Here is a 25247-nt window from a genome sequence, read left to right as displayed (position 1 = left end):
AGTTATGTGGTCTTGAATTATTTATTTGTTTTTATGCATGTGAGTGTTTTACCTGCAGGTAGGTCTGTGAACCACATGTTTTACTGGTCCTCACAGCTGTGAGCTGCCATATGGATGCTGGGAATTGAACCTGAGTTCTTTAGAAGAGTAGTCAGTGCTCTTTTCTCTGAGCCCTCTCTTCAGCCTACTCACAAACGATTTTTATTTGTATATAAAATATAAATACTCGCTGAAGGTAATTGCATACATATCTCTATCTATCTATCTATCTATCTATCTATATATATATATATATATATATATATATCTTAACATGATTCTTGCTCAACTTTAATGTCAGTTGCCTCTGTATGTGTGTGTATGTGTGTGTGTGTGTGTGCGTGTGTGTGTACTGAATAGGCCATCAGCAGAGGTCCTAGGCAGAAAGGGTGTAATGACTTTAGAGTTGTACTTCATTCTTTCTCAAACTGGAAAGAAAATCATTAGCTACTGAGCCATTAGTTGGTCTGTACGGGGACAGAACATCTGGGGAAAGCTTGAAGGGCTGACGGTGTCGCAGTGCTGTGGTTTGCTTACTGAATAGAACCTAAAGGTCCTATTCGGAGAGGATCATCTTGAGAGAATGGAGCCCGTGCTTCACTCCTGTCACTTGTTTGTGAAAACCCTGTGTGCACTTTGTGTGTTGGCGGACACAAGTGGGCTGAAGTCCACTGTAGCCAAAGGATGTGTTTCACGAGCAGACACAGTTGCTTTTGACTCTACGAATATGCACACGTTTTAAAGGGATATTCTTTGTTTGGAACCGAGTTAGGGGTCAACCATCACCAAGAGCCATGTTTCTCAAGGAGAAGACACACTGCGAGTTTCAGAAGCCTCTAGTGTGATAGTAACTTGCAAACTCACAACTTCCCTGTTTGCTAATCTTCGACATTAGTAACCTCACACACGTTCCACACATGTGCTAATGATCTTCATTGGCCCAGAGGCACCACATCACAGTCTGTTGTGAGTGGCTGTCGTTAGAGTCCACAGTCCCTGGATTGCCCACCCCGCTCGCCTGGCTCTATGTCTGATGTCCCCATGGTCCCGTCATTAGACTATTGCAGCACACGAGGAAAGGCTGTTAATTCCTAGATTTGTTCTTTACAACTACAAGCCGTGCACCTCGCCCTCCAACATCTAAACTCTTCTTTGTAAAGAAGAGAGGGCTGAGGGAAGGCAGGGGCTGACCAAACTGTCCTGTGTGCTGTAACCCAGGTCACATGTCCCTATTGTGCCCTGAGGATTACGTAACGGTTTGTTTACAGGTCTTCCTGTCGCTGGGCTCCAATTTCACCCTGCAGTTGGTGTCCGCAAGGCTTCTGAGCGGACCTGTCCATGGGATGCCAACAATTCACCAGGAAGCAAAACGAGCCACTCTCTCTGTTCCGGAAGAAGCTGCCAATTCCCAGGTAACTGGTGTAGTTCTCAGAGTAAACCACAAGAGGGCAGCACGAACAGGAAGTGCTTAGCTCTTTGAGAATGTATTTATTCATTCAAAATATTTTTACTGATTTTTTTTTAACTTTACATCCCACACATTGTTCCTCTTCTGACACCCCCTCCCTCAATTCCCATCTCCTCTGAGCAGGTGGTCCCCCCACCCCCCGTATTCCCCCACCCTGGCATCAAGTCTCTGGGAGGCTGGGCACACCCTCTCCTCTGAGGCCAGACAAGGCAGCCCAGCCAAAAGAACAGACAGCAGCTTCTGGGACAGCCCCATTCCAGTCGTTCATGACTCACATGAAGACCATCCGCTACATATGTGCGGGGAGGCCTGGGGGAGATTTTAAAGCGTTCTCCTTGATGGCTTCATTTCTAGGCTGTTACATTTGTGTGTTATGGGCACTTTGGGTGTGAGTAGGGCTCATCACAGAAGCTTTATGTGTCGCTTTCTCAGTTTTTCTCAGTTGTGTGTCTGTCGTCATCGATGCCACTGCCAAAGTCCTCTCCTTGCTCTTTCTTGTCGTCTGGAGCCTGAATCATGGGCTTCCTCTTTTTTTCTTTTTTTCTTTTCTTTCTTTTCTTTTTTTTGACAGCAGCACACCACGGACAAAGAATTTATTTTTAAGATTTTTTTTTTAATTCTCTGTGAATTGAATGCTGTAGATTTTGATTCTCGTTCATCCTCTTCTCTTTCCACATAACTCCTCCAAGACCCGCTCTCCTCCCTGACAACACTCAATTTCGTATCCCCTTTTACAACGTAAAAGCCCACCAAGTGCAGTTGGTGTCACCCTTTTATTCCTGGGTTGGGAGCAAACACTGGGGCACGGTTGACCTGCCAGGGACAAAAACTGACACAAACCTGGGGGTCTGTGTGCTTGTTTTTAAGATTAACCACTTTTTCAGATTTAAACAGTCCCATGAACATCAAAGGATCCATTATATAAAGATAATTCATCAACTTCAAATATTAGTTATAAAATTTATTTGCCTTTTCAGCTGGTTGAAAGATTTCTAAACATTTCTAAGTGTTAATGTAAAATCTTTAATACTGAAGCATTTAATGCTAAGTAAGTAAAATTGGAATGAACATTTATATATATATATATATATATATATATATATATATATATATATACATTATATCTTAATAGTACTGAGATTCATCTTTATACCAGGGCTTTGGTTTGCCACAGAAGGTCTGTGCTGCTGTAGATGTGTGCTGGTGACTGTTCTAACCTAAGTCTGTGCATCTAAGTTAAAAAGAGTATTCCCAGTCACTCCATAGACTGACAAAAAAAAATAAAATAAAACAAAGAAAGTAAAAACCAACACTGAAACCTTTTCTTTTAGGTCGTTTGCAGAAAAAAAAAATTGCTCTTGTCTATGGCATGTGCTTTGAAGCTGGTCTGAGACATAACCCTGTCCACAATGAGCCCAGCAGTGAACTCACGCCTGCTCTACCAGGGCTGAGTTAGCGTGGAGCAGTGTTCTACAGGAATGTGGGCGTGGACCATTGCAGGCCATTAGCAGAGCTGCTGCCTCCTGGATGTCTCCTCCACAGGGACTGGATTTGTTCTGTTCCTAAAGTGGAGCCCACAAACATAAAAACAAGACAAATAGATGACACCCAGCACACACCTCTCTTTTTTTATTGTAAAAACGACATTTATTTTTAAAGCTCCATGAAATAATTTTAGGATTCCTTATAGTTTACAAACTATGCTATGAAATGATCTTTATGGACTTTACTAAAAGTCATCATCTTTAACAAGTGTAACTGTCGTGGGTTTGTTTTGATGTTTACATAAAGCATAGTTTCAGATTTCTAAGGTTATTGTTTTTAAGCATGTGTGTAGTCTCAAGTGTTTATGTGTACCACACGAGCACAAAGGCATAAATGCAGGGAAATAGTTTAGTTGGAATTTCAGCATTGTGATTGTAAAACTGGAAGGTGGCTTATTTCTCATGTCCACCCTCTTTATCCTGAATTAACTCTTCACCCAACCCTGCCAGACACACAGGCTGGCCTCCCTCCCACTCATCCGGGTAGGAAGGCGCACCTCCCTCCTAGTCTCAGACATTAGAGAGTCAAGTCCTAATTAGGGCTTTCTTTCTATCATGTGACACATGTGAGGGTTCAAGTGTAACATCCCAACAGGCAAAGGTATGGCGTGTACTTACACTCTGAGTCCTCCCGGACAGATTACTTTCAAATGCCCAGTAACCACAGGAGCAGTCAGAAGTACGTTGGGCGTGCTCTGAAGCCTCAGTGTGACCCCAGGCCATACAAAACCGCTGTCGAAAGGCACGGTTAATAGTAGAATGCCTTCTTGCAACAGTCAGGGAAGCCTGTAGCAGAAAGGGCAGGACTAGGTGTGAGCATCAGTATCTTTCCCTTGTGTACTGGCTTCACTCCTCTCTTGAGAAGGACGAGAGGAAAGGACTAAAGCAACATCTACTTCTTTGGACCTATAAGGGAAAGCTCCTGCTTTATGGGCCAAAGAAGAAACGAAAGAAAGGGAAACCTGCTTCCTACAGACATATGTGTAGAGGAATGTCATGCTGACCCCACCTGAGACCGAAGTGCTCACCTGTCTACCATTTATGGCCCACTTATCGTGTATCAGCCACAGTATCACCAGTAAACGCCACGGAAGTCTTTCAACGATATTGTTAGGATCTCTACCGAGAAGATAAAGTTGGCTCAGGCTCGGAGGTTGGGTAATTTCTTCAAGGTCAGAAGGAAGTGAGTAGCTTAAACACAGTTCCAGTTCTCCGCTCTTAGATGTCTTCAGCGGACGACCAGCTTTTCTGTGGACGGGACCCTACAGTTTCAGAGGCAGTGTATTCACTCATTGGATGGGCTGTTACTCACTTTATATAGAGTTCACACTTACCTGTTGGGTTTGTTTGTTCTGTGTCATAGAAATACTGCCACCATCCTCACAGTGGCAAGCCTTTACTGGAATAGAAAATCACCCCCCAAGGGTCCCTGTGCTCATTTATTTTTCAGATAATCAGCACCAGGTGTGTCCTAACTGTAATCGCTTTTATTGTATTTTGTGTTCTTCCTGAAAAGGTATTTATTACCTTAAATATCACAAATCTATGTTGTCTATACCAGATAGGTTTGCTATAAGGCCAGAGTTTCTCTGTGCTAAAATCAGGGAGTAAGCAAAATGACATTGCTTTCTGGGGGCTCTAGGGGGAAATCCATCTTGGCCTTTTCTATTATCTGATGGCTTCTCTTATTCCTGCCTCAATGTCCCTCTTTTCCATCTTCAGAGACAGGAAAAACTGTTTGTCTCTTCTGCTACATATTTTTTTTTTCTGTTCAAAGCCAAGAGAGGTTCCATTTTGAACCCTCTAGTGCTTTACACAGACCCAGGCTGGTCTCTCCTCGCAGGACCTGTGAGTTCCAAGCCTTGTCTTCAGTGATCAAGTGTAGGGCATTTTGGGGAGCCATAATGATTTTTCTCCATATCTCTACATGAAATAAGGTTTTTACAAAATTTATAGGTGTAGTAAAGCCTTATAAACGTATTAAAGTTGAAACCAAAATGGTAAAACTCTTAAGCAATTGTGCAGTTGAAATGTGCTTTCATACCAAATACAACCCTTGTGTTCTTAGCAAATAAACTATAGTTTGATATTCATTTGATTTCAAGCCAGATAAACTAGAATAGTAGACATTACTCTGAAGTCTTCTGATACTCATAATTTTTAAAATAGAAACACAATCGCCTTAAAGCCATTAGGTTCTGCAGCTGGCATTACTGCCTAGAAGGCTGTGCCGCTGATGGCTGTCCCCTTATATTAAGTCTGAACCCAGGTGTGGAGTGTGGCAGTGTCTTTTTTAATCTTTAGAGAATGTCCTCTGCCCATTGATCTTGAGTTTTGTTGGATTCCCTGACTTCTGAATGAAAGTATTACTCCAGATCTTTCCAGGGAATTTTGTTGGAGCACCCCTTCCTTGCCATTCTTCTTGATGCTGTGAGCAAGTGATCTCTGTCCTCCTTGCCTTCCAGCAGTTATTGATTATTGAGTTCTCTCTGAGCCTGAGTAACCAAGTGTGTTTGAATGGAATGGTAGTGCTGGGTTAGCTACTCAACAATGGTCAGCAGCAGCTGTGAATGGAAGCCCAAGGTCCAGCAGTTGCTCTGTCCCATGAAGCAAGCAGGTGAATAGAGAGCCAGCCTGCCACTGAGGGTGAAGAGTCAGGTGATGTCTGTGTGAGCAGCTCGTCTACATAGCGAGTCTCAGGACCAGGGCTATGGTAAGACCCTGGTTCCACGAAGAAAAGGAAATGCCTTCAAGTAGCCAGTTGCTCTTTGGCCTTGGAGAGCTGCAGAAGGGGTTCCTCAGAAAGCCAGGGTCGCAGACGGATCCTGTCAGTTTTAAAGGAGGAGACATGTCTTAATCTGTGACTGCTGGTTCAGTGGCTGCCTGGATTTTCCTTGTTGAGCGCAGGAGATGAGCTGAGCTGTTCACTCAGATGAGACTCAGGCTTTTCTCTGTACCACTGAGTAGAACCAATGTCAGCTAGAAATCACCTGCCCTGGAAGAGTAACCATAACACAAAATTTTATTTGATGGTTATCTGAAGTATAAGTAACAACTTCAAATAAGCAAGGAGAAAAAACAACCAAAAACAACCAAACAACCCCCCTCCCCAAAAAAACAAAACAAAACAAAGCCAATTTACCTTCGAAGCTTTCTGGGTGTGCCCCAAATGTCCAATTTAATGAAGGAACTGAAAGCCTTAACTGAAGGTCAGCTTTGGTGAGGAAGGAAGTCTTTATGTCTGTCATCCTGGGACATGGTGCTTCATGCCTGCTATCCCAGCCCTCTGGAGGCTGAGGCAGGAGGATGGAAAATTCAAGGTCATCCTTGGCTGTCTGGTGAGTTACCAGCCAGGCTTTGATATGCAGAACACTGCATGTAGGACAAATTCATTCGTTAATATTAACAGATAAATGAAAGACACGCAGTTGCTACAGATTTTTTCTAAAGCAACATGATTTAAACACTTTCTTTTATTTAATTATTATTGCATTTGTTTTTGTATTTTTTTATAATTCACATGATTATGTTTTTTAAAAAAGAAAGTTTGAAATTAATCTAAAACATGGGCATAGGGAACAGAGTTGAGAGGGTAGTAGAGGCAGAAAGAGACAGAGAAAGCAAGGGGGGATGGAAAGGGGGAGGGAGAGAGAGAAGAGAAGAAACAAGTGAAGTAGAGGCTGGCCCTAAGCAGGTGGAGAGAGAGGGAGAAGGGAATAAGGAGAGAGCAGGAGTAGGAAGGCAAGAGCAAGAGAGAGAGAAGGGGCCAAGCAGCCCCTTTTATAGTGAGTCAGAGAGAGAGGAGGGGGCTGAGCAGCCCCTTTTATAGTGAGTCGGGGGGGGCAAGCAGCCCCTTTTATAGTGAGTCAGAGAGAGAGGAGGGGGCCAAGCAGCCCCTTTTATAGTGAGTCAGAGAGAGAGGAGGGGCCAAGCAGCCCCTTTTATAGTGAGTCAGAGAGAGAGAAGGGGCCAATCAGTCCCTTTTATAGTGAGTCAGAGAGAGAGGAGGGGGCAAGCAGCCCCTTTTATAGTGAGTCAGAGAGAGAGAAGGGGCCAATCAGTCCCTTTTATAGTGAGTCAGAGAGGAGGGGGCTGAGCAGCCCCTTTTATAGTGAGTCAGGGGGGGCAAGCAGCCCCTTTTATAGTGAGTCAGAGAGAGAGGAGGGGGCAAGCAGCCCCTTTTATAGTGAGTCAGAGAGAGGGGGGCAAGCAGCCCCTTTTATAGTGAGTCAGAGAGAAGGGGCCAAGCAGCCCCTTCTATAGTGAGTCAGGCACACCTGGCTGTTGCCAGGTAACTGTGGGGCGGAGCTTAGACAAAATGCTAACAGTGTTACCGAGTTTTCAGAGAACAGGAAAGCTTGTCAGGTGCTCATGTCCTAAGCATGTCTTTCTTCAGGTTGGATTCGAATCCACGGCTTTCCAGCTCATTGACGTCACGTCCGGCACAAGCCAAGTCACAGTCTCCAGGAGAGGCACATACGGCCAGCTTTCTGTGGTGTGGACCACAGGATATGCTCCTGGTTTGGAAATCCCTGAGCCCGTTGTCATCGGCAACATGACACCAACCCTGGGTGAGTCATGGCTCTTCTAGTCCAGCCGGCAGAATATGGCGCTGTGCGGTTGACAGCCTTCCAAGGTTGTCCCTCATTAATGAGCGTGTGGGTACTCATGCAGTGTTCCCACACAGAGCCGTGCTCCTCTGCCTAACCAGGGTGATACAGGCTCCTTGGTGAGGAGGAGAGGAACGTTTCAATCGGGGCAGAATCCTTATACGCCTTGTAAAAATGATGATAACCAAGCAAACAGCTCTGTCAATCCTTAGGAATTTGTTAAAAGTTGTTTTCAGTATCTCGGTGACTCAGCCAGAGAGTGATGGCGGCTTTGTGCTTTGCACCCGTTACACGTTCCGCATTTCTGACGGACGGGCAGCAGTGACATGTCACCTACTTGATCTTTAAATTTATGTCAGTGGCCTTTTGAGAACAGGTAAGGTGTGGGTGTGGGGTGGCGTGACCTTGACTGTGGGGCACAGAGCTCACTCCAGTCTCCCTTAAAGACAGCTGTGACCAGCTACCCAGGGCTGTCCCAGATGTGTGCACCCCTGCGTATTTCCAGTGCGTCCCTGCTCACCAGGCAAGCATTTCTGGAACCCATACATCTCACAACTCTACTATAAGAGCTGAGATCCACCTTCCCTCCACGAGCAAGGGATGGCTTTGTTTTCCTAAGCTGCATTTAGCTGAGATACTAGATCATAACTTTAGACAAGGAGAGCAGAATACAGACACCAAGCATGACGTCGTTGTTACATCTCCCATGAGCCGTGGTAGGATGCTTTCAGTGTACAGTGGGTTTGCCTGCCGCTTCACCTCATGACGCCGTACTTGCCTTGGGTAGAGCATTTCACATCCACTGCAAAGGACCCTGGGTCTAATTCTCGGCCGCCGGTGGTGCTCATTTTCTTCTCGGCTTGTCCCCTAAGCTCGAGATCTTTGGTTATCATTGTTATCTGACCTCTGCCCCCGCTGTCATTTCTACTGTATTGCTCTTCGACCCTTTCTGTCATTTTTGGTGATATGTCTGTTTATGTATAGTTAACCACACTCTACATGTAGGAATCTTGTTCTTTAGGTATAAGTTTATATATGACTTGGCTTACATATAAGCTTTGGAAAATTTTTAGTGAATTTATAATAACTTTATTTAAAAATAAAGGAATTTGCAAATAGTAGGTATGTGACTTCAAATAAACCAGATTATCCTTTTGATTTTTTATAATAAGGTTTAACTATAATGAATAATAAATATAATCCCTAAATTCAAGGACTACACTCAACAACTGTAATCCATTTTACTCATGACATTTTCTTCTAACCTAAAATTAAATACAGATATTGTGGTATTTTACCCTAAATTCCTGTGATACCCTGCCGTTAAAAACCACTGTAACCAGAATTCAAACCACCGCTCAGCACCAAATTTTCAGGAAACTTGCCTATCACCTAACCATCCTCTTTCCATTGCTACATTTGGTAATTGAATAGATGGAGAAGAAGGGAAAAGCCTAGAGAAGGGGAAGGGGAGTGGACAGGGGTGAGGATGGGGGAGAGAAAGCAGGAGTAAAAACAGGGCTGTGTGGTCTCAGGAGATGTCTACAAATGTATTTATCTCTTGTTAAACATTTTCTCTTTCTGGAAGCAAACTTTGGGTCATTTCGGAGTATGTTTTAACAACGCATTCCAGTTTAAGAGGTGCAGGTGGGCTGGAGAGATGATGGAGAGATGGCTTCGCAGTAAGAGCACTGTCTGCTTTTCCAGAGGACCAAGGCTCCATCACAGCATCTCCAAGATGGCTCACAGCGTTCTGTGACTCTGGTCCCAGGGGTCCTTGTACTCTGCCTGACCTCCAAAGACACTGCGCACATAAGATGCATGGGCATCCACGGAGACAGAGCACCCATGCCTATGGAATAGAATGTAAGCAAGCAGGAGTGATAACCTGCTGTCTCTGTCATTCTTCCTCCAGGGAGCCTGTCTTTTCTGCATGGAGAACAGAAGAAGGGAGTCCTGCTGTGGACGTCTCCCAGCCCTGGCCGGCCCGAGGCCTTTGTCCTTCATCTGTCAGGCCTGAGAAGCAGTGCTGCGGGCGGAGCTCAGCTCAGGTAGGGCAAGGAGAAGTTCACCAGCTAAGGCCAAGGCCCCGGGGGTTGAGCAACCCTTTCACGGGTTCGAATACCAGATCTCTGCACATCAGGCATTTATATTACAGTCCCTAATAGCAAGCAGCACACTTAGGGTCATTTGCGGTTGGGAGTCACCACAGGTGTGGACCTGTATTAAAGGGTCACAGCTTTAGGCTGGTTGAGGACTACTGGATCATTTGCAGTGGGTCACTGAGACCCAACAGTCACTTGAGATTCCTGTGGAGCAGCTCGTAGCTTGCACATCATGGGCAGAGCAGGAGAAAGAACACTGTCACTAGAGGCCCCACATCCTCTGCCTCTGGGAGAGCACACCTCGACCTCCAGCCTCAGACTGGACACCTGGTTCACGGCTTCCCTAATGACACAACCTCAGTTTCTAAAGGGACTGTCCTCTGAGAAAGAGTCACGAACTCTCATTTCCCCCAGATCATTAAAACTACGCATAATGCATTGCAGTTAGTGTATGGTGTTACTCATTAAATCAGTCTCTGGTTGTGTTTAGCATTGTTATTTATCGGTAATTAATTGTTTGTACGGATCAGTATCCGATGTGAGGCCTTCCATCCTGCATGTATATATGTATATATATGTGTGTGTGTATATCTTATAAGTTTGACAAATATAAATATAACCTTACTTATTTATAAATTTCCATGGTCAGGAGTAGGCTAGTATACCACGAAACATAACTTGAGATGTGGTTATAAGTAAAAATACACAGGTAATAGGTAAGAATAAAGTTTTCAACTAGCCATGTTTCTAACTCCCAAGTTTTACTTCCGTTTCTGTGAGAGGGCAGCTTCCTTGCCGAGAGGCAGAAAAGACAAAGATTTTGCTCACACTACAAAAGAACAGCTTGGCTCCCAAGTAGTGCTTACTGGCAGGAGTCTGATAGGGATGCCTCCTTAGAGGCTCTGCCAGAGCCATACTGATACAGAGGAGGATTAGCTAACCATCAGACTGAACACTTGGAGCCCACTGAAGGAGCTAGAGAAAGGACTGTAGTGTAGGGGGACGCCAAGGTACTGAGATGGGAGAGGGAGGTTGGGAGTGGGAGCACCTTCATGGTGGCAGTTGGAGGGGGAGGGAGGATGGAATTGGGGGAGGTCATAACATCTGAAATGTAAATACAGAGAATATCCAAAAAAAAAAAAAAAAAAAAAAGAATAGCTTGGCTCAGCAGCCATGAGAGAAGGCCAACACTCAGAGCATCATGGGTATTCTTGTCTTTCTGTCCTGCAGACCGTGTTCAGGCCATTAGACTGCTCCTGTGTGATAGGGTAACAGACACGCACTTTCTCCCAGCTATGTTAGGCCCTGCCACAGCTGCTGCAGCCTCTGCTTGTGTGACGAGTGTGTACATAAGGCTTATGGAGCGTGAGAGAACATGGTATTTCTAACATGGTTCTCACACTTTAAGCATCAAAGGAAATCACTCTACAGCGGCACGCTTATGTTAAATTCAGTCTGTATGTTTGAACTTCTTTTCACAGGTCAGGTTTCACTACTACTGAAATTGAGCCCCTAGGGGTCTTCCAATTTTCACCTAGTTCAAGAAATATCACAGTGTCAGAGGATGCACAGACGGTCCGAATATGTGTGCAAAGACTGCTTGGGTTTCACAGTGACCTGATTAAAGTCTCCTACAAGACCACAACAGGAAGCGCCAAACCTCTGGAGGACTTCGAGCCTGTTCAAAGCGGGGAGGTTTTTTTCCAGAGATTCCAAGTTGAGGTTGATTTTGAGATAACCATTATTAATGATCAGCTTCCTGAGGCAGAAGAAACATTTTACGTTAATCTTACTTCTGTAGAATCTGGGGGACTAGGAAATGGGGGTGAGAGTTGGAGACCTCGCCTCAATCCAGATCTCAGTGTCGCTGTGGTCACCATACTGGACAATGACGACCTGTCTGGAGTAGCTGTCTCTGTCCCTGTGACAGCGGGTACAGTGGCAGGCGACAGCACTCTCCCTGCCATGGAAACGGGTTCCACCACACACCCTAACAAAATCAAGATAACCACCACCGCATACCCCATGGAGGCATTTGCCCCTGTTACTGAGACAGCGGGTGTGTCTGCTGTCCCCGAGAAACTTGTCACCGCTCACAGTGCCGTATCTGAGAAGCCTGGCTGGGCCCCGGAAACTGCTCCCGCCACAGCCTATGGGACGCTGAGTCTCGGACCCCCCATCGTCTATGTGTCAGAGGAAGCGAAGAATAACACCGCCAGCACAGCAGACATCCTTGTCCAGAGGACCGGTGGCGTCACAGGCAATGTTAGCATAACGGTGAGGACTTTTGGGGGAAGATGTGCTCAGAAGGAACCCAGCGTGTGGCCCTTTCAGGATGTCTACGGAGTTGGCAACCTAACGTGGGCTGTTGAAGAAGAGGATTTCAAAGAGCAAATGCTCACCCTTACATTCCTCAACGGGGAGAGAGAACATAAAATCTCGGTTCAGATTCTGGATGATGACGAGCCCGAGGGGCAGGAATTCTTCTATGTGTTCCTTACAGACGCTCGAGGGGGAGCCCAGATTGCGAGCGGAAAGGATGGCGCTGGGTTTTCGGCCTTCGCTGTCGTCATTATTACAGGTAAAGCAGTCCATGATCACAGCGCGCTGACGGGATGGTGCATCAGGTTGTACCGTGTAGTGTTTTTAAGATGCTCAGTCGGTCTGCGCTTACTCCTCTGACAGTTATCAGAGTCATATCATAAGTCATTAACAACTGTCTTCCTTGAGGATGGACATAGCGGTACGCGCCTTTCATTACAGTACTCAGGAGGCAGAGGCAAGCAGATCGCTCCCAGTTTAAGGCCAGCCTGCTTTACGTAGTGAGGTCCAGGCCAGTCAGGGAAACGGGGACAATGACATGAAGGAATTGTCTCCCTGAAACAATGGATGCTCATGTGAGCTCAGACTACAACCTAACAAAGTATAGATGTTACATAGATGAGAGCTAGGTACAGGATCTTGTAATCTGTAGTTTCACAGCATAGAGTTCTCAAACCTGCATTACTTTTCTAGAAAATGCTGTTTTTGATATCCAGACATGTGACTGGTTGCTCTGAAACCACATTCTAAGTTTCTGAGCCACTTCCAGTAATCAGTCCTAAAGCAAAGATGGAATTGTCACAAAATCTTTTGCATATGTTAGGATTTAGATTAAAATTATCATCTTTTTGACCCAAGATAATTTATATAATCATTGTACTAGTTGGACACACTCACACATGCACCCGCACATGCACACGCACATGCACACGCACACACACGCACACACACACGCACGTGCACACCAAACTGTATACGTATGAGTGTAGTCATGTGTATGCATTCCTATGATGTATACGTGTATGCATATGTATAAATACACAGAAACACACAGATCCTGTACATTGTTGTGACATTAGTTTAAGACTTTCTGTTTTCTGTCTAACCCATCTGATCCAGTGATTGTGTTACTACCGCTCTGTCCCCCACTTTCTGTGTGCTGTAGCCCATTTGCCTAGATTCACACAGATCATTTTAGGCACTCCTCACACATATTGATTGGTGGTAACTTGCTGCTTACTTCTGAAATAATGCTAGATATCATTGCACAGAGTAGATCAGCTTATCAATAACAAACAGTAACAAGGTCAGTTTACACTTACATTTTATTTCGATTGCATCTTATTTACTTTCATACACACAAGATGTGACTTGTGAATAAATTGTCAAATAATTAAATCAAGCTAACTACCATATTCGTCACCTCAAATCTTCATCTTTCTGCGGTGAGAACGCTGAGCTTATTCTTAGTGACCTCAGAGTGTAGAACCCTGTGGCACTTACTACCTGCTGCTATGCACCAGACCTCAGGACTCGCTGGTACGGCTTCCTCGGGTTTGTGTTATCTTAGCCATTCAGTTATCACATTGCAATAATTTCCTTTATACTGGTTTTCCTGTTTCTATTACCCTCTAAACTTCCACTAGCTATGATTAACATCATTCCTATTTCAAAACTTTGATGAACGCGTTGTAAATTTTAATTCATTTCTGCAACTTTCTTTACTACGTTGGGTTAATGTAATTCATACATTTCTATTGAAATTTGTTTGGGATTAGGTAAACATCACCCTCATATTCTATGGTTTAAATATTTTATTACAGCCATTCAGATATGACCATGGCTGACAGCCAAAATCTCTAGCAATCAGTATGGCCTGTTTCAGCCCAGCGACAATAAAAACAGTCTCTAGAGGTTTGTAGCTGCTCTGAACATTGCTCCTCCGTTAGTTACCTCGAAATGGGGAGGCTTCGAGTCCCGGTTAGGTGGTTTGAAGAGAACTTTTCGGTGAGCAGCACACAATTGTTGTATTGCCAGGATGGTGTCTGGCAGGAAACTGCTTATACATTTATCAGGCAAGTGTGAGACTCTGTCCTACAAATGGATGTGCCAGACTCCTCGCCATGCCTGTCTGTTAATACCATGTGATGTGGCACCCCGAGGACACATTATCTAACGTTTCTTTATTAGCCTGTCCCACACCTGGCTTGTTGTCTTTGTAATGTTTCTGTTTTAAGTAGATCATTAACTCTCCCGATTTCTCAGCCATCAGCCAGCCAGCAATCTTTCCATGTTTAGATGTTAGAGCCCGCTTTAAAAGAAGCCAGGCACTAAATGGCTCATTTGCTCTGGGTTCTGGGCACCAGTACATTAAAAATTCAGAATCACCTTCCCAAGAAATATGGCGAGAATTTGTAGATGTGACAAGAGAATTTTAATTTGACCCTATTCAGTGGATATTGCTCTACAGAAGAAAACAGGAAACTAATCCACCAGGAAAGAATAGAACCAAAGCCGGAGGGGGTGTGGACAATTGCTACTGAAGAGGAAAATGTAGCACCGTATTCTAATGCTGGGCTAAAACATGATTAAGATGGTTACTTAATGCAAGGGAGGACTGTCACTCAGCTGATGAAGAGCACGGGAGGCATGAGGGCAAGTGGAGCCCGTCACACGTATGCCCACAGTCCACGGGTCCGCATTTTCCTAGACCTCAGAGCTGGGAGACAGAGCGCCCACTTCCCATTGTCTCTCCTCAAGCGGTAGTTACAATGTTTCATGTCGCGGACCTGCGCTGGTATTTATCTCTGGAAACGACACTTTTTGGAACCCCTTATGTTCCCTCGTGACTGATTTAAATTGTTTTTGAGGTTGATGGCTTTAGGATCATTCCTCCTACGAGAGAGGTTCTCCACTGGGTCACAACCCCCTTGTCACACCTCTATCTGCAAAGACATTTACATTCTGACTCACAGCAGCAAAACTGCACTTATGACTAGCAGCAAAGAGAGTTTTACAGCTGGGTCAGCACACATGAAGAACTGCTCTAGGAGGACTTGGAAAGAGACAGCACACGCAGAAGTTCAGATACTGGCTGGACCACATTCACTCACATGCTGGTTGGACATGAAATGACACTATCAGCATGCTGTAGACCCCAGGTCGGATCCTGCTTATGATTGTGTGCGTGTGTGTGTGTGTGTGTGTGTGTGTGTGTGTGTGTGTGTATGTACAGGTATATGTATGTATGTATGTGGTATGTGTCTGGTGTGTGTATATGTATGTGTGTATGTGACATGCATGTGTGTGTGGTGTGTATGTATATGAAAATGTGTGTTGTGTGTATGTTAGTGTATGTATGTGTGTGTGCATATGCACATATATATTCATGTGTTTATGGTATATATGTGTGTGAGAATGTATGTGTGTATTCACATGTGCATGTGCAGGTGATATGTATGTGTTGTGTATATATGTGATATATGTGTGTGGCATATATGTATATGTATATATGTGTGTATGTGTATGGTATGTGCATGTGTGTAGTGTGAGTATGTGTGTTTATGGTTATATGTAGGTGAGGAATGTGCATGAGTGGTGTGTGTGTGTGTTTGTGTGTGTGTGTATAATGCTTCCAATAACCACCAAGGAGCCGCTAACACTCAGGGTTGCCTAATCCTTTTCTTTTTTTGTCCTGAGGCAGGTAAGTATGTGACCTAAACCACCCATCTAAAGGAAGGTGAAGTAATGAGGTCATTTACTTGATGAATCCTTTTGTTAAAGGCTGGCGCTCATCCTGTGCTGGGAGAGCAGCAGAGTACAGAAAGCAAAGAGCTGCCGCCCCGTTGCAGCTCGGCTGTGTGGGACGCACAGCCTTCGAACTGGCAGCCGTGTGAAAGGCCAGCTGCTACCAAGTGTGCCCAGCCTCGGTGGAGGCCTCCGCCTTTTCTCACTGTGTCTCCATTTGTCCTGTTTGGTTGTTATCTCCTGGTGGACTGCCTTTTCCTGAAAAAATGGAGGGTGGCAGATCTTGGGGAAAGGGTAGGTGGAGGGAGCTAGGAGGAATGGAGGGAGAGAAAATTGGTCAGGATATGTTGTATGAGAAAAGAAAAGTTAAATAAGTTAAAACAAAAAGCGAAAAGAAAATCACAAGCACACAGTAGGATGTCAAGGTAGTTTCTTCTGGTCTTTCTTCTCCAGTTAATATCTGCTTTGTCATTATAGTCTGGGAATGTTTTTAGGAAAAAGTTATTAAAAATTAAAGTTCCCCCCTCCCATGTGTGAATTTCTTCTTCATACTCTCTGGGCTGTCAAGATGGCTGTGGTGCTGGAGAGTTTATAAATCCCTAAATGTATTATAAGCCTCCATTTTCCATTTTCCATTCCAGGGAGTGATATTCATAACGGCATCCTAGGCTTCAGCGAGGAGTCCCAACGGGGCCTGGAGCTGAGGGAAGGGGCTGATCAGAGCAGTCAGCACCTAGTAGTCACAAGGCAGCCAAACAGGTATGTGCGTGTATTTGTGTGTGCGTGTGTGCGTTCACACGTGAAGATGTAACATCCTGAAACTGTAGACAGAACTTAAGACTCATACACAATGGTGATGGCAGGGTGAATATTGATAAATGTATTGACAGTATTAATATAGATTCTTTGAACTGAAAATGTATTTACTATTATTATTTGGGGAGGGGTACCCATACAATGGTATGGGTGGTCAGAAGACAACTTTCAGTTGCCATTTTTCTTCTCTTAGGGTCTTAGGGGTTGAACTCAGACCGTCTGGCTGGGATGGCCAGTGCTTTTATTGGCCTCTTCACTAGCCTGGGGAGGATGACATTCTCAGTTTATTACTTAGCACATTGGGTTTTCAGTCATGACATAGGCATGCCTAGACTGTTTTTCATACCATCCAAATCAATATCTGATGGTTTAGGCCGTGTCTTTAGGCTCGCAGACCTGCCAGGCACCCTGGCTTCTGTCACCACATTTCATAGGTTTGGGTTTTTGTTTTGTTCGTTTGTTTTTTGTGCATAGAGCCTTCGAAGAAGTCCAGGTCTTTTGGCGAGTCACACTTAACCAAACAGCCACCATTCTTCAGGAGAAGGGGTTAAACCTAACAGATGAGCTCCGGTTTGTGGCAGGGGTCACAACATGCACAGTGGGTCAAACACGATGCTTTATCCACCTTGAACTCAATCCCAAGAAGGTACGTGCTGTGAGCTGCTAAGCATTTCTTTAGAATTATTCACCCCAGAGCCTCATGATGGAAACTAACAATCACTATGTGGTGATTGTCTTGACATGATGTCTCTTTATTAGACCAATGGTTTAGATGTAAAATTTATGTTATCATAAATTTCTGCTGAGTGTTTTCTCTTTCTTGCCAGGTCTAGGGGACATTTGGCCCAGCTGCTTGCCGTGTATCAGCCAAATCAATTTCTCTACCTACTCTATTTACAGCTTTGTTCTTATATTCGTAAACATGTTTCCTATCTATACACGAGAGATCTTTGTATAGTTTTGATTTGTAAAAGAGGCACAGAGGCCACTTTTGGTACATCCTCAGATAAATGCGCTGCATGTGGCTCTGGGACGCAGACACTGGGCCCACAGTCAGGACAGTCTGCATCATTCAAATGGGTTTTCTCACAGCGACCCCCCTGAGGTGAGAGGGTGCTTCATTGGCACGGGTATGCAATTCTATGAGATTTTAATTCTTGACCACCTAAGCTACATTCAGTGGCATTTAATTTTTGTTGCACATTTATTAAACCAAAATATCCAATAAAAACCAAATTCTGAAGTGAAGCTGTTCATGACACTAAAGCCAGTTTGAAAATAACACCATTGTACGTTCCAATTTTTAAAAATATTTTCCTCCTTATTTTGTTGGCTTTTGAGAATTGCCATAATAGTCACATTAAACGTCTTCTGCGGTGGCCTCCGCACATATTTTCATAGCTTGTGGCATTTTTGTCCTGAAAGCAGAAGAGGTCACCTGTAATCAGTCACCGAGGTTCACATTCCCTGGGAGTTGCTATTTTGCTATTGTTGAATCCTGAGACCTTGTTCCTGTCCCTAGATGTTTCTGAGAAATACTGTTCATGTACACTAAAGAATTTTTTATTAACTCTCACTGTCAAGGATATTTTCTCAGTACCCTGTTCACAATGCTGAAGTTCCGGCTCTATAGAGGTGCTGTGGGACCCTCGGCAGATGGGAGGGGGAGGACGTCTGCCCTCCTTAGCCCCAGCTGCCGTTGGTTTAGAAAAGAGCCCTGGTCTTATCTCTGCTTCATTTCTTTTCATTTCACAGGTATTAAGTACGTGTTCCAATTTTTGATGCCATTCTTGATTTTCCTAGAAATGTGTCTTTATTTGCAATTCTTAATATTAAGCTCTACTTAAATGCAGAAAGAGCAGTGACGACCATTGTTTTAACTTTTTTTGTAATTGTAAATAGATTTTCTTCTCGTGTAATATGTCGTAAGTAATTTCTTCTCCCTCCAGTCTTCCCAGCTCTGTCAGCTCCTCCCCTACTGATCATCTCTGTCTATCATTAAAAAACAGGCTTCTAAGAGAAAATAATATCATATAATAAATTAAAATAATATGAAAGAACAAAAGCTAGCACATCAGAATAGGGCAACACCAACAAGTAGAAGAAAAGGACCCTAAGACACAAGAAACAGATATGAACACAGATATAACCACAGATACCTAAAGATATAATATATATCCATAGGGCCTATAACCTAAGAAGTGGGGGAACCCACTTCTAGGCTCATCTTCTACTCCTAAGAATAGATTGTTTCCCCAATGAAACTCCTTGGGGAAAATTACATTTTCATCGGCAAGTGGTTTCCAATCGGAGATAGCTTCTGGATTAGCAGTGGGCTATGTATCCAGTTCTCCTTTCAGCTGTAAGACCCCATTTGGTCCAGATCCACACTGGCCCTGTACAATCTCCTCAGTCTCTATGAGGTCATATGTGTATCAATTCTGTCGACTTAAAAGGCCTCATCTTTCCCTGTCCCCATTCCTGTAGGCTCCCTGATTCCTACAGGAGGTCTTTGATAAAAGCATCTTACTTAGAGTGTCCTGAGGTTTTTCATTCTCTGCATATTGTCTGGCTGTAGGCTACTTAGTTAGTTTCAGGTTTTTTTTGGTTACCCAAGCAGTGTTGGATATGGGCTTCTTCTCAGAGAGTGGTCCTTAAGTCAAATCAGATATTGGTTGGTTGCTTCTACAAGTTTTGTGCCACCATTGCGCCGGTATTATCTTGCATTGTAGAACAAAAGGTTTGTGGCTGGGTTGGTGTTTTCCTTTTGCTTTGGTAGTGTGCAGAGTACCGTCCTGTACCAAACACATCACAACTTAAGGATGAAGGCTGTATACAGGCACTAACTTGAAGTCTCCATGTGCAGTGAGTTGTGTGGATGTCCTCAACAATAGGGTCTTGACATCAGTCTTTGGAGAGCATCCTACAATCTTGACACCAACAGTCTTGGTTGTTTGGGGGTTTCTGTGGGACCCCTTTGGTCAACAACTCAATTAGATATAAAACATTCCTGGTACTGGAAGCTTTATTCGGTCACAAGAGATCTCCATTTGGGCTTTGTCTACCTTATTATTTCGTGATTTTATTTAGATCACTTTTGTGTATGTATGTATGTATGTATGTATGTATGTATGTATGTATATATGTATGTATGTATGCATGTATGTATGTGTCACAGCATTAGGAAGGTTGAGAGTTACTGGTCTAACTAGAGGAAAGCTACAAATTAAGTAAATATTTAAGTAGTTTCAGATATGTAAGAAATATAACTTATTTTCACAATATTATACCTCCATTGTCTTTCCAACTGTTAAACAGTAAGTCACAGACAGGGACAGCTTATTCTTATTTCAGTCAAAGAAAATGCAAAAAAAGAAGACACATATCTTTAATCTTAGCACTCCAGAGGCTCGGAGGACAAAGAACATATATGTGAGGTCAGCCTGGGCTATCAGACCATATCTCAAACATAAAGGAGGAGAATGTGATTCTGTTGTTAAAAAAATGAAAACATATACTATAATCTTCCATGCATGTTCATAAACTATATTTAATTATTTAACTTGGATTAGGCTTCTCAAGTTTGGATTTCTTCTATTTCTTATAAACTGAGAGCTAAAAGTATAAGCAAGGAAATGCAGAAGTCATAATTTTATTATTATTATTTACAATGAGGTTTGAGAGCCTGTGTGGATTTGCCCACATACCAATGTAATTAGTCCCAACCTTTTGGCCTATGAACTGTCTTTATTTATTGCCAGAGAAATGGTTTAAATTATACCATTTATATAATTGTTCAGCAGTCCATGTGGTTGGCAGAGTTTTAGGTCTTATGACAGAAGACCTAGGTTCAAATCTTAGTTCATACACCAATTAATTAGGTAATACTGGATAAGGTGTTTAGCCTTGATCAGCCTCCCAGGTTCAACGGGGTTAATACAGGGGCTGTTAGGAAGATGAAATGTGATGATAACAAATGAAGATGATCGGCACAGTTCTTGATAAGGAATTAATTAACCCAAGTTAGTAGTACTAAGTTAACTAACCCAAGTTAATAGTACTAAGACGGGATGGGCCTAGAGCCCAAAGTACTTTTGAGTTAGCCGTATCAAGACTAGTAGAGGTTTATAAATGTTACACACACACACACACACACACACACAGAGACACACAGAGAGAGACAGACAGAGAGAGACAGACAGAGAGACAGAGAGAAACAGAGATAGGACACATCTAAGTGGTGTCTCCCTCAGTCCAGTTTCTCGATCCTCAACTTTAAAACCATTAGCTCTCTTTCCCCCATTGTCAACTATACACTTACTTACCTCCATTTTCAAGTTATAAAGAATTTAACCCACTTGCCTCATCAATTTCTTAAACAGGTTAGAATCCATCTTTCAGATTTCAGTCACCTCACCCTTTCTCTGATGATTTGTCTTATGGATGTATATTCACAAAACATAGAATTTACTTAGGAAATAGGGTATTTGGTTTTGGTTGTCAAGTTGACACAATGTAGAATCGTGTTAGAAAGAAGTCTCAACAAGAAATTTTCTACAATAAAGTGGCATGTAGGTGTGCCTGTGAGCATTTTCTTAATTGGGTCAACTGAGGCAGGGAGAACTTCCTGGAATGTGAGTAGCAGCATATTATAGGCTGTTTTCTAAATGGAATAAAAGGAGAGAGGCCCTAAGGCCTGGCTTGTGTGTGGTAACTCATGTTCTGCCCAAGACTGTGGATATAGTGTCATTAATTGCTTTAACTTCTTACCTCCCTGAGTTCCTTACAGTGATAGATTTAATCTGGGATTGTGAACCAAATAACTTCTTTAAGTTGCTTTGCTCAGGTTAATTTTTTACAACAGGAAGAGAAACTAAGACAGCAGGTATGCTCTTAACCCACTCAATCTATCTAAACCGAAGCATTTAGACATTGGTGCAAATATCCTTTAGAAAAATATTTAGGTAAGATATCATTTTAATTTTACTTTTCTGCTTCTGAGCATTTCTAACTCCCAAGAGAGGAATTTTCTACTAGCTAGGGCAAAAGTCCACCCTGAAGTACAAAGGCCCCACTAGGAGAGGGTCCCACAGCAGTTACATGTGCAGTGGGTTCATGTGAGGGCCCCCATCATGCTTAGGAGTCTGGAGATGTTCCGATATGATCTTTAAATCTTATTCCTCAATAGACTTCAGGCACATTGTCTGAAAAGAGCATTTCTTTGCCTGACTGGAAGATTCTTTTTGTCTCTAGTGTAAGTATATGTAGGCACCATCTGTACACTATTCAATTTTTAGACAGTTCTCTACTTAGATTACAACACATTCTTTTGATGGTAAGTGGTTATAAGTAATGTTCTAATCATCATCACAATGAAAAGGAATATTTTACTGGAAAATAAAGACAAGAGTGTCTATTGGAACTTAATATGCCAAAATCCCCTTTTCAAAGAGACCATTGTAAATTCCAGCTCCCACTCTCATTAGGGCTATTAACTCTTGAATACATTTGCCCTTACTTTTCCTACTGCTTCAGCTTCTTGCTTTTGCCAACTATAGTTTTTCATTGTGGAAAGAATACACTTAGCTCCACATTCCAACGCTTATGGACAATGCGTTGGCAAAAGTTAGGAATTTTCTATGCTGTTGGATAGCTAAACACATTTCTGTGAACATTGAAAATGATTAAGAGCATTTAGTGTGTGACTGGAATGGGACTTTTTTTTTGTATCATAGGGAAGGATTTGTTGTTTTGTTTCATTTTCATTCAAATTATCACAACATAAATAATGGATTAGGCTTTTGCTGGCAGATAAAAATATGCCTAATGTACCATTAGACAGTGACACATGCGGTTGAAAACACATCAAGTCACTTTAACAGGATATACCAGGATGCTAGCAACACGGTTAAACATTTCAGAATTTTCTGTGTAACAGTGAATCATTTGTATAAACAGATGATTGACAGCATATTATAAAAAGCAATTTAGGCTTTAGAAAATGAGTGATTTCAGGGAGGAAAACAAGGGTGCAGCATGAGCAGAGTTAATTTTGATTTGAAACAATGTTACTTGAAAAATTATATGAAATTTCAGAACTTGTTATCAATATATCCTAATATTTGTTTAAAACTTAAAAACTTTTTTTTTTTTTTTAAAAGGGAAGTTGTAGCTCAGATGATAGAGTGTTTGTCTAGCACAAACAAAGCCCTGGGTTTGATCTCTTATGCCACATAAGCAGGAAGTGGTGGTACACATCAGATCCTAGCCCTTGAGAGGTAGAGCAGATGGAGCTTCATGAAATTTTAGTTTATTCTTCAATATACACTGAGTTCAAGGACAGCCTGTGCTACGTGAGACCCTGTTTCAAAAGAAACAATAAATAAGAAAATCTTATGAAGTTCAGTTCTCCCCCCCACTTTTTCACAACCCACAGTGTTATTTAGCTCTGTACTCTGCCAAGGTTTCTATCTGATGTCAATGTTGAAAAACTGCTATAATGCGAGATGTTTAAGCTTTGACTATTTATGTAAATATTTTTGACTACATTTAATAAATGTTATTTTATTTTTATGTTCAAAGTATCATATATATGTATCTAATTGTGAAATGTTTATGAATCCGAATGTTTATCTCTTGTTGCCCTATTTGAGATCTACTTATATTGAAAATATTTGAATAGTTTATTGCTTTCATCAATTTTTAATTAGCTGGTTGTGTTTATACATTTATTTATTTATCATTTGGTAATTGAGTTTAGGAATATTATCTTTGGACCTTGTCTTAGTCACTTTATATTGCTGTAGAGGACACCACTGTCAAGGCAACTCTAATAAAATATAATATTTAACTGGGGGGCTTGCTCACAGCTTCAGAGCTTTAGTCAGTTATTACGGCAGGAGCATGGGAGCATGCAGGCACTGGAGCAGTAGCTGAGAACAACATACTGACCCATAGACAGAAAGAGAAAACCTAGGCCTAGAATGGGCTTTTGAAACCTCACCTGGCCCCCATGACAATTTTCTCCAACAAGGCCACGCCTCCTAATCCTTCTAATCCTCTCGAACAGTGCTGCTTCCTGGTGACTACGCATTCAAATATATGAGCTCATTGGAGCCATTTTTATTCAAAACACCAGAGACATTTATCTTTCAGAGAGAAGCTCACTATATGAAAATGGAGTTTTTAAGAAAGAAGTTTAAAAAAAAAAAGACTAGTTGGAATAGTGATTTAATGTAAAAATTTTGTTCTGTAATTATATATTTATTTCTGTTAAACATGCTTTTAGTTGAAATAGAATCATATAACTTTTCCCTTCCTTCTCTTCCCTCCTCTTCTAGATACCTTTTCTCCCTTCATCTCCTCTTGATGTTTCCATCAATTCTCAAGTTGACGGCTTCTGTTTTTCTTTGATTATTATTGTTAGAAATATGTAAAAACATGGGTATATTTGCAAAAGTTAAGTCTTTCTTTTCCTTACTATCAGGCGCGTCACATTGAAATGCCTTTCTTCGTGGAGCTGTATGACGTTACTGCTGGGGCAGCTATAAACAACAGTGCCAGATTTGCTCGGATTAAAATTTCCAAGAGTGGTGACCCTCAGACTCTTGTTTCCTTCTCTGTGGGTTCTCGACTGGCAGTGGCTCACAAGAAGTCTACATTGATCAGTTTGCAGGTGGCCAGAGATTCTGAGACAAGAATGATGATGTCTGTTAACTTTAGTACCCAGGTAGGCTTGCAATGTATAGTCATATATGAGCCATCATGCTGAGACTGTAAGGAAACAGGAACCCTAAACAATGTTTTCTGATGATATGGTGATGACTGTCTGTTTATGCATAATACTGTTTTCTCCTTACATCACCTAGCCTGTCCCTCATCACTAAGAGGTCGTGCTTTAAAACTGCAGGCTTTCTGTTTTGATCGCTCTGTTTTTGGCAGCCCCAATGTCCCTTTAAGGCATCCCAACCTCAGTGTTTCCTCCACTGCTACTCTTTGGACTTGAACAAAGAGCTGCAGTTGCCTACAGCTTACATTAAAACTAGCTGATTCTTTTCCTTCATATCCTTAAATACTGAATGAATGAACTTCAGTTGTACACAGCACCATATTGAGGTAACTACACTCCTGCCCAGCCCTCCTTCCATAAGGTGTTCAGTGAAATTCTGGCTGGGTTTATCACTGTCCACACAAAGAGGGTGGATCCTAAACTTTCATATACTCCTCAGCACTGCTATTTTTCTTTTGATTCATCAGCAACATTCTTTTTTGAAAAATTTTATTGGATATATTTTATTTACATTTCAAATGTTATCCCATTTCCTGGTTTCCCCTTCATAAATCCTCCATCCCATCCCCATGCCCTTGCTTCTATGAGGGTGCTCCTCCACCCGCCCACACCCTTTTGCCTCCCCGTCCTGACATTCTTCTACACTAGGGCATTGAGTCTTGGCAGGACCAAGGGCTCCTCCTTCCACTGTTGCCTAATAAGGCCATCCTCTGCTACATACGCAGCTGGAGCCATGGGTCTGTCCATGTGTACTCTTTGGATAGTGATTTAGTCCCTGGTTGGTTGATATTGTTGTTCTTAGGGGCT

General features: G+C 42.7%; 1 protein-coding gene across 1 annotated transcript in view; it reads left to right on the top strand.

The window, feature by feature from the left end:
* Window positions 1–25247, top strand: part of ADGRV1 (adhesion G protein-coupled receptor V1) — a gene marked incomplete at both ends in the record, with an annotated part of 447718 nt that overhangs the window by 148747 nt on the left and 273724 nt on the right. The window contains 7 exons of the mRNA XM_080925101.1: window positions 1308–1451; window positions 7448–7622; window positions 9577–9712; window positions 11248–12347; window positions 16477–16594; window positions 17126–17297; window positions 24138–24380. Of these exons, the coding sequence (XP_080781227.1) occupies window positions 1308–1451; window positions 7448–7622; window positions 9577–9712; window positions 11248–12347; window positions 16477–16594; window positions 17126–17297; window positions 24138–24380 (2088 nt within the window). The remainder of the gene's footprint in view (window positions 1–1307; window positions 1452–7447; window positions 7623–9576; window positions 9713–11247; window positions 12348–16476; window positions 16595–17125; window positions 17298–24137; window positions 24381–25247) is intronic.

Source organism: Micromys minutus, assembly GCF_963924665.1.
Source record: "Micromys minutus genome assembly, chromosome: 11".
Taxonomy (NCBI): Eukaryota; Metazoa; Chordata; class Mammalia; order Rodentia; family Muridae; genus Micromys; species Micromys minutus.
Note: the sequence above shows the minus strand (reverse complement) of the source record. Positions and strands in the feature narration are given on the sequence as shown.